This window comes from Monopterus albus, unplaced genomic scaffold (genome assembly GCF_001952655.1).
Source record: "Monopterus albus unplaced genomic scaffold, M_albus_1.0 scaffold369.1, whole genome shotgun sequence".
Classification (NCBI taxonomy): Eukaryota; Metazoa; Chordata; class Actinopteri; order Synbranchiformes; family Synbranchidae; genus Monopterus; species Monopterus albus.
Window position 1 is genome coordinate 273832 of NW_018128249.1, and position 9502 is coordinate 283333.

The window sequence follows — 9502 nt, forward strand, 5'->3', positions numbered from 1 at the left end:
AAACTCTAGTTAGCTAGTTGGTTAGCGACTAGTTGGTGAACATAGAGTAGCATTTAGTAGCACAGGTAAAATGACAGCAAATGTTGGACTTACAAAAATCAAACATGTGTAGTTGTATTTTTAAAAACACCTCACTGATTTCCTAAACAGGAGGACATACAGTAGGACATTTGCTGAGGTCCATCTTCAGCAGCAGATGAATTTAGGCTCTCATGTCACCCACCACAAAAGTGTGGCTCACTGATGTGTTTTAATAGTTTTTGGACACAATGGAGCTGTATGGCACAGAGGATGGAGATACATCAGGCTGTAATACACATAAATACTTGTTGGGTTTGGTCGGGATATTTTTGACAATATGAATGATATAGTTAGGAAAGCTCTTAGCAGATGCTTCCTCCTGAACTCTGACAGGAGTAAAGAGATGCAGGGTATCCTGAAAAGCAAAGCGTAGTTTTTGTAATGAGATTAAACGTGGTGCATCCATGTAGATATTTACCTTTAGAAAATACTATATGAGCTTATTTGTAGACAGTCAGAGTAAATGAATGCTGATAAAAGCTGGTCTGACACTTTTGCTGTCCTGTTGGTCACATTCAAACAAACATGCAACCAAGATGCCGTCATTCAGTTTCTAAAACAGTCCCACGCTTTGGCTCTGTACTGCATTTCAGTTAGTGAGTCAACTGAAAACAGCACCATGACTGGTCTCTGTGTTTCTGTCAGGAAAACATTTGTGTAAGCAGCACCCCTCCCTTTGGAAACACATTGAGCACATTACGGCATTTCCCAGGAATTACACCTGGCACTCTCTGCAAAAAGAAGTCAATTACAGCTCGGCTCCAGCCTGCATGAACTCTTTTATTTGACTTTTATTTAACTTTTGCAACTGCAGCATGGTTGCTCATAGGTTGTCCTGATGCATTTCAGATAAACACAAAACTCAGAGGGGCCTGTGTGAAGAAGTAGAGGCAGAGTCATCGTGTAGGTACCTTTTTATTGTCCTTTTGTCTTTGGGCACCAAATGTTTCCTTGTATGCTTCAGTTATTAACATGGCTCCAGATGAGCAGTCTTAGTCACACAGTACAGAAAACAGAAGGTAACAAATCAAATTTCTAAAAGTTATACATGAATATTGATACCACCGTCATGACTGTATGCTAAATAAGAAAACTACAGCCAGGAGACAATTCGCTCAAGAAACAGGCCTTGTTCTGTCCAGGGTTTTTAAGAAATCCATCTAACGGGATCTCTAAAGCTCATCAATTAACGCCTTCTATTCCATTTGTTTAATTTAATTTATATAAAAACTGAGTCAATAAGTCAGCTGCTAGACTGATTTTGTTACCTTTGGACAGAACCAGACAAGCTGTTTCCCCATTTCCTGTCATTATGCTAAGCTAAGCTAACTGCCTGATGGCTGTAGCTTTATTTAACAGACAGATGTGAGATATTAATCAGCACCTCTAAATTTTACAAACTAACATGAAATATGCTGTTTCTTGAAACTGAAATGTAAAAAGACCCAGTTATGGTTTTATGGGCTGTTAAAAGCTGAAACTATTTCCGTGTGGTGCTGCAACTTGCTAAAGTCTTGACGTGAGGTTGCACCGTAGACTGTATGTAAAGATGGACGACACATTACCATTTCCTACAACTATGCAAAAATGAAGCCAAGCTGCCATCTTGTGATGCACTTTGCAACCAGATTGTGCACAGTAGCCTCCAGAGGTGGAGTTATGGTATCAGACCACCAGTCAAAGCCACTAATCATACAAAATAAGCCTGTTTTTATATTGTAAAATAACTTATTTAAAACAAAACCTATCAGAAAAATAAACACTTGTAGATAACTCAGTGTGATGATATCTACCTAAAATGAGAGAAATCTCCTTTGGGAAAATTTTATTTGATTTGTACCTGGCACTTTTGTGTTGGCTCATATCTCATCCACTAACATGGAGGGGGTGTGGTTTATGACCTATACTGCAACTAGCCAGCAGGGGGCGGGCCACTTGTGGAGGTTTCAAGAGATGCTGTCTATTTTTAAATACAGTCTATGGGTTGCACTCCTCTAAAAGTTGAAACATTCGTTTAACAAAGTGACACTTGATGTTGTTTGGAAATTGTTTAAAATGACTGAAATTAATACAAGTTAAAAGGAACATCTGCTGCAGTGGACTCTTCAGTACTGTGCTTACTTCACAGCTGTTCTGTAAACCACAGTTATCTCCCACATCATCTGTGGTTACTCATTACAGAAAGCTATTTCTTCGGTTTGTCCAGCAGTCCTTCAGTGATAAATGTAGCAGGACTGATTATTCAGAGGCTTGTCAAACATGGGGCCAAGTAAAGCTAAGGTGCACCAGGTCCAAGTAGATGACCTAAACCAGTGCCAGGGCCAGCTGGGACTGTGTGCAGTGAGCTTACACAGTTTATCCTCTGATATCCTTACATGGAAGAAACCCTGAGTTCCTCCATACAGGAATAATTTTTTTGAATGCATTGTATTTTTGTCTCATTCAGCCAGCCGGTGGAGGTTGGCCGCAGACCCGCCCAGAGCCAGGTTGTACGGTCCAGAGTCTTGCAGAGCTTACTTGCAGAGCTTAGACAGCATTCAGGGAGCGGTTTGCTGCCAGGAAAGCCATGCTCACTGAGAGTCTGGCTAGGTCCCATGTGTGACCTTAGCACGCCGTACCTTCCTCCATGACTACAAAGTGTTCCCCATTGTGCTCAAATGGTTTTAGTTTCAAAGCTGATTTTTTTTTAGTTTCTCGTTTCCTGTAATGGCAAAAGTTGCTAAATATTTTTCATCCAAAAATGTAATTAAAACTGTACGTTAGGTATCGCTGTGGCCTTCTATAGTTAAAGTTAGTTATAATATTAGTTTGGTTTAGTTTTGGTTTTGATTTAATGATTCTTGGCACACAGAAGACATCTGTGGGATCATGAAGATATTTGCTACTGAATAAAAGATGAAACAACTGTTTTTGTTGTTCCCCGCTAGGTTTGGCATTAGCGAAGTGACAGGATGTGACTATGTCGTGGAGTACAGAGAGCTGGTTACACAAACGTGGCTCATTCACTATAATAAACTACAATGTTTGTATCAAAAATACCAGTTTTTCGAGGTGCTAGAGAGTGCGTATCACGCTACACTGAGAGCTGCGCTGCTGTGTGCTTGGCGAAGCTAATTCATGCTCTGAGGTTCAAGCCAAACTAAGATACTGAGCTTGTAGAGTAACAGTACTCTGCAGCACAGTCCTGTGTTTATTAATGCCAGGCATTTTATTTTGCTGCATAGGGCGAACTACTCTCCTCTGCTGTAGGCATCTTCTGTATGGTCAGTGCAAAGTTACATTTCTATCTTTTTTGTACTGTGGAGTTTTTCCTCTGTTATGTTTTAAGTAAACAAGAGTCTTGCATAATTTGGCCAAAAAGACAAATATAGTAATGTAAATATTTCTAAAGTATATATATATATAAAACAATTCATTAACAGATAGACATTTCTATATGATCACATTCTACATATAAAAGATAATGCTAAGCATTGATGCTCCTTGTTCTTGTTAGCGATGAGACGATGTTTGGTCCAACACATTTGTATAAAGACGCAAAATACTGGACGGTATGATGACGTACAAAGTACCAGTCATAGCACCTTGTTAAGAATGGACAGCAAAGATCGGTTGAGCTCGTGTTCCTGTGACATTCAATCTTTCTTGTTCAGCAGTGTTTCATGGCTTTGTTGTTCTTTCAGGTCCTGAACAAAACAAGATAAGTGCCCAAAGTTTCAGTCCAGGAATTCTGATGTTACACCGTTCTTAGTTCAGATGTGTCGTCCCTTGTAATAGGACAGTCCATTCTTGAATGACAGAATGGCTGTACTGTAGCTGTGATGTCCACCACCCCCCACCAGCCCACCCTCTTCCTCTCAGATTCATTGATTAAATAATATGAACCTTAAATATGTGTAAACTACCCATCGTAGAGCATCAGGTCCCAGATGACAAAGCAACAGGAATCTGTCTTAAGGTTTCCATGAAACAAAGCATCACAGTTTGAATGTGTTGGTTCATATCTCAAATCCCTCTTCACTCCACTAGTGTGTGTGTGTGTGTGTGTGTGTGTGTGTGTGTGTGTGTATGTGTGTGTTTGTGTTTGTGTTTCTATGGCTGTGTGGACACATTTTAGTTCAAACCCATCATTGTGAGGACATTTTAGCATTGTGAAGACATGGTTTGATGGCTAAAGGTAGGATTGGGTTTAGAGTAGGGTAAAGGGCTAAGGTGTGCATGTACTGTATGTGTTTACAGGTTGCCGGTGTGTGTGTGTGTGTGTGTTTGTAGCTCAGTTGAGGCTCTTGAAGCAGTACGCTCCGTACAGCTTGTGCTTTTTGTCGGGGAAGCCATTAAACCTCACAGCAGCTTCTGTGGGACTGCAGCGCCGGCGGGGGTTGGAGATGGGATAACGGACGCTGCCGTCAGCCAACCAGCCGGCGTCACAGCGGTCAAATCCCAGTAGCTTCCAGGCAGCATACATCTGGCCGACCTTGGCTATTTGAGCACCATCTTTTTGACAAGCCCTGACCGCCTCGTCGTAGGTTAACTTGGAGGGATGGATCAGGTAGTAGAACCGACCTGGGAAGACAAAAACACACCGAACAGACATAAAGATATAAAAACATAACAAATGCATGTTTGTGAATGAAAATCTGAATCCCCATCAACAGCCACTAACAGCTGCAGCATTTCTGTGATATGCAGGTGCTTCTTAGAACAAGCATCACAAATGAATGTACCTCAACTTTAAACTACAAGCATTAAGCATTTATCACTATAAGGTATCTAAAACGATGACCTCTCCTTCACAAATTTTATTAGTAGGGCAGCACATTTCAGCCTTTAGCAGGTTGCTTCTCTAGGAACTGGCTCTTGGTCAGTGCCCACAGATACAGAGCCATCGGGGCTTCAGTAGAGAGGAAAGACTGAACACCGAAGAGGATGCTTTTCTTCTGGATCTGTGTTCACAGTTGGTAAAATACCGTGTTTCTTTCTAGCTCTGATGCTAACAGATCTTTAATCCAACCTCTCATCTTTCCTCCTGCTTGTGGACTTTTGCTTTGACCTGCTGAAATGACATCAGCAGCAGATTAGAGCAGCTGCAGCTAATCAACATTAATTCAGTAACAGCTAAAATGTGCTTTCTAGTTAACGGGCTCTCTGCAGCTGGAGTCTGTATCCAGCCAAAGATTGTTTACGAGGGGAAAAAACACATCACCGTGTAACACCACTGTACGGTACAGTGTGCTTTTGTAGTTTAACATACACAAAATGAGTGGTGACACTTCGCTAGAGAAATAATCAGCGTAAAACTTCATGTCAGTTTCAGGATCTCTTAGTTAAACTTTGATTTACATCAGATCAGCATTTCGTGCTCATCCTGTGAACATTTTCTTTTCCATCATGATGGTCGTGAGCTGAAACCTGTTGTTCTCATGGGGAAGTTGCCACAGGAGTTTTGGCTTCGTCAGACTATCTCCTCTATTTATTCACCTATTAAGTAGGTAAATTTGTGACTGAACCTGCTACTCAGGTTTCTGTTATTTCTACCATAGGTTAAGCATTTGTGTTTCTGAGGGAAATATCTTGAAATTATTGGATGAATTGCCCTGAAATTTGGTTCTGACACTGATATTTCATTTACAATGAAATGCAACTTTGGTGATCTTCTGGCTTTTTATGTATTTTTCATTTGTTGGTTTATGATGAAATACTTGCAAAACTAAAGACATTTCCATCAACCTGAGCTGTACTTTGTGTTCAGTGCTTATTCTCATAGCAAAGATTCTGATGAGAAACTCACTGTTCTTTGTTCAACCAACAGTGGCAGAGGTCTGACCCGCCAGCCTGCTGTTTTATTGGACTATTGTCTTGGGGAGCCACCTGGGTAAATAAAGGTGAGCACACACGCACACACACACACACACACACACACACACACACACACGGGTATAGTGTCCCTCACCTTTGTAGTACGAGGTGAAGCAGAACACATCATAGTGGTTCCTGTCCTTGTCCCTCTGGCCATAGTTGCGAATGCCTGGCACCATGTTCTTGCCTCCACAGGGTTCTCTGGGGGTGATGACCGGATACTGGACTGACCCATCACTCAGCCAGCCGGCATTGCACCAGTCCATCCCTTCTTGCCACGCATCATACAGCTGGTCAATGGATGCCACTATGGCATCCTGGTTGTGACATGCTCGCTCAGCATCATAGAAATTCAGGTTGTAGCGACCCAGGCGGGGGAAGTAGGGGAAGACAACACCTACATGGAGCGTGGGAAACAGGAAAAGAGAGCACACAAAGATCTGATAGAGGACATGCAGTTAGCTGACAAAATGAGGATCCATCCTCTGGGCTTTGTAGTCATTCCTGTCATTTAACCTAATGGCCAAAAGCGAAAGCACATCCTGCTGTGTAAGCACAGCTGTTTCCCTGCCAGTCTGGTGCCAGCGTTCTTTGGCTCCAGGCAGTAAGGGCTGATGTCTCGGCTACTCTCAAACATAATGAAGCTGTTCTGGCACTGATGTACACTAAGCTTACAGAACACACTGGTTCCTGACATTCCCCCAGGCAGTTGCTGCTCGTGATAAATTTAGTCTGCCTGCAGCCTGTTACAGTACAGTGACATTTACCAGACATTTTATTTTTAGGTGGAAAAAGAGCCACATGCTTTCCCACTTTAAAGATTTAGTTCACGCAATTATTATACCTTCTAGGTCAAGGGACACCACTGCTGTTCCGTCTTCCAACCCATCAATTACTTCACATTTGTATCTCCCATAATCCTCCAGAGTGATATCTGTGATGACCAGAGAGGCATCCATGGGCGAGGAGCCTTGTAGGTGGACACGTCCATGGAAACTGCCATAACTCCTTTTGTGATAATCCATGGCAACAAAAACATCCACCTAGTGCAAGAAGAAAAGATTCTATAAAAGTACACTTTCACAATAGTAACATCTGATTAAAGACTGTAGAAATAATATGGCACATAACCCACATAAAACAACAAATTGCCTTTTTTACACTTGCTGGTGGCAGCCTCATTTTTATCATATAAACCCAAATGTTTTGCTTTAAGGTACCTTGGTTTGATCCATGTGCAAAAAGCCCTCTGACTAAAGTGTCAAGTGAAGTTTATTATGCTACTTCTTAACTCACAGTAGCTGTAATCAGTAGCTGACAACAATAAAAAACGGAGTCATCGGCATACAATGTATGCCATGATTTCACGTGGCACTGGACTCAATTTTTTTTTTACTCACTGATGACTTTTTAAGACATTACAGACATCCAGGAATGAGAACAGGGCTGAGAACTGAACAATACTCATGTGCATGCTAGCAATGCACAAACAGAACAGGGACCCACTTATCGAACTCTATCTCCTTAGCAGTGTTAGTGGTCAAGAAACACTAGAGGATACAGTTAACAAATGGACACAAGTCAGAACCTCCTCTCTGTGCTGGAAGTACATAATACACTGTATGTGTGTGTGGTGTGTAATTTCGCTAAAACAATGTCGGACTCCGTAGTTTTCTCTGGACCCCTACCCAATGTGACCAGTGATGACATGTTTAGCCGCATGTCGTCATTCAACCGCTGGTTGTCTAGGTGGTGCCCAGAAAATAATGTGGGCTTCATAGATAACTGGAAAACATTTTGGGGAAAACCTGGTCTGATTAGCAGAGACGGCATCCATCCCACTTTGGGTGGTGCGGCTCTCTTATCTAGAAATCTGGACGAGTTTGTTTTACAACCTAAATTATGACAACCCAGAGTTGAGTCCAGGATGCAGGGTCACAGTCTTACACGCCTCCCTGCTGTCTCCTTGCAGCTGCTACCCACCTAACACTCCCAGTACCCCATAGAGACTGTGTCTGCCCCCTGCCCACCTAAATTATATAAATCAAGAATCAACTCCAGAGGAGTTATTCATAAGAACCTAATTAAAATTAAGATGACTCCTCTTATAGTAGAAAGTAATAGGACAATCAAATGTGGACTATTAAATATCAGATCTCTCTCATCTAAATCTCTGTTAGTGAATGATTTGATAAGTGAACATCACATTGACTTATTGTGTCTTACTGAAACATGGTTACAGCAGGAAGAACATGTTGGTCTAAATGAATCCACTCCACCTGGTCACAGTAACTGTCACATCCCTCGAAACACAGGCCGAGGTGGTGGCGTGGCAGCGATCTTTGACTCAAGCCTATTAATCAACCCTAGACCTAAACATAGTTATAACTCATTTGAAAGTCTCACCCTGAGTCTCTCACACCCAAACTGGAAAACTCAAAAGCCTGTTCTGTTTGTTATTGTATACCGTCCACCTGCTCCTTATTCAGAGTTTTTAAGTGAATTCTCAGACTTTCTGTCTGATTTAGTGCTTAGTACAGATAAAATAATCATAGTAGGCGACTTTAATATTCATGTAGATGCCGACAATGACAGCCTCAACAATGCATTCTGTTCATTATTAGACTCAGTTGGCTTCTCTCAAACTAAATAAACCCACTCACTGTTTTAATCACACTCTTGATCTGGTTCTGACATATGGCATCAAAACTGAACACTTAATAGTTTTTCCCCATAACCCTCTTCTGTCTGACCATTTTCTAATAACTTTTGAATTCCCATTAATGGATTATACTCTATGTGGGAAACAATTCCACTACAGCAGATGTCTATCTGGCAATGCTGTTACCAAGTTTAAGGAAATAATTCCATCTTTATCTACTTCAGTGCCGTTTGCCAACACAGTGGAAGGAGGCCACCTTAACCTTACTCCCACACAAATCGATAATCTTGTTGATAGTACTGCAGCCTTCCTGCGTAATACACTTATACCATTGCCCCTCTGAAAAGGAAGGCAGTGAAACAGAGAAGGCTAGCCCCATGGTACAGCTCGCAGCTCTGCTCCCTAAAGCAGGCATCACAAAAAATGGAAAGGAGGTGGCGCTCCACTAAGTCAGAAGAGTTTTTCACAGCCTGGAAAGATAGTTTAATAACATATAAGAAAGCCCTTCATAGTGCCAGAACCACATTTTATTCATCACTGATTGAGGAAAATAAGAACAACCCCAGGTTTCTTTTCAGCACTGTAGCCAGGCTGACAAAGAGCCACAGTGCTGTTGAGCTTAACATTCCCTTAGATCTCAGCAGCAATGACTTCATGAGCTTCTTTACAAATAAAATCACAACTATTAGAGAAAAAAATTGGTCGGACCACTCCCACAGCTCTCACAGATGTGCCATCTACTACAATGGCTTTAGAAACATCTGTAAGACCTCATTTATACTTGGACTACTTCTCCCCTATAGATCTATCTGAGTTGACCTCAACAATTGCTTCATCTAAATCATCAACAGGTCTCCTGGACCCCATCCCGACTGGGCTGCTCAAAGGCGTCTTTCCCCTAAT

At 41.7% G+C, this 9502-nt stretch overlaps 1 protein-coding gene across 2 annotated transcripts in view; it reads right to left on the minus strand.

The window, feature by feature from the left end:
* Positions 1–852: 852 nt before the first annotated feature.
* The window catches only part of LOC109951202 (hyaluronan and proteoglycan link protein 1-like), a 26351-nt gene continuing 17701 nt past the window's right edge, over positions 853–9502 (minus strand). For both annotated transcript variants that reach the window (XM_020585544.1, XM_020585545.1), the window contains exons 4-6: positions 6782–6980; positions 6032–6334; positions 853–4644 (exon numbers count right to left, since the gene is read on the minus strand). In XM_020585544.1, coding sequence (XP_020441200.1) covers positions 4355–4644; positions 6032–6334; positions 6782–6980 — 792 coding nt within the window. In that variant the 3' untranslated portion in view covers positions 853–4354. The remainder of the gene's footprint in view (positions 4645–6031; positions 6335–6781; positions 6981–9502) is intronic.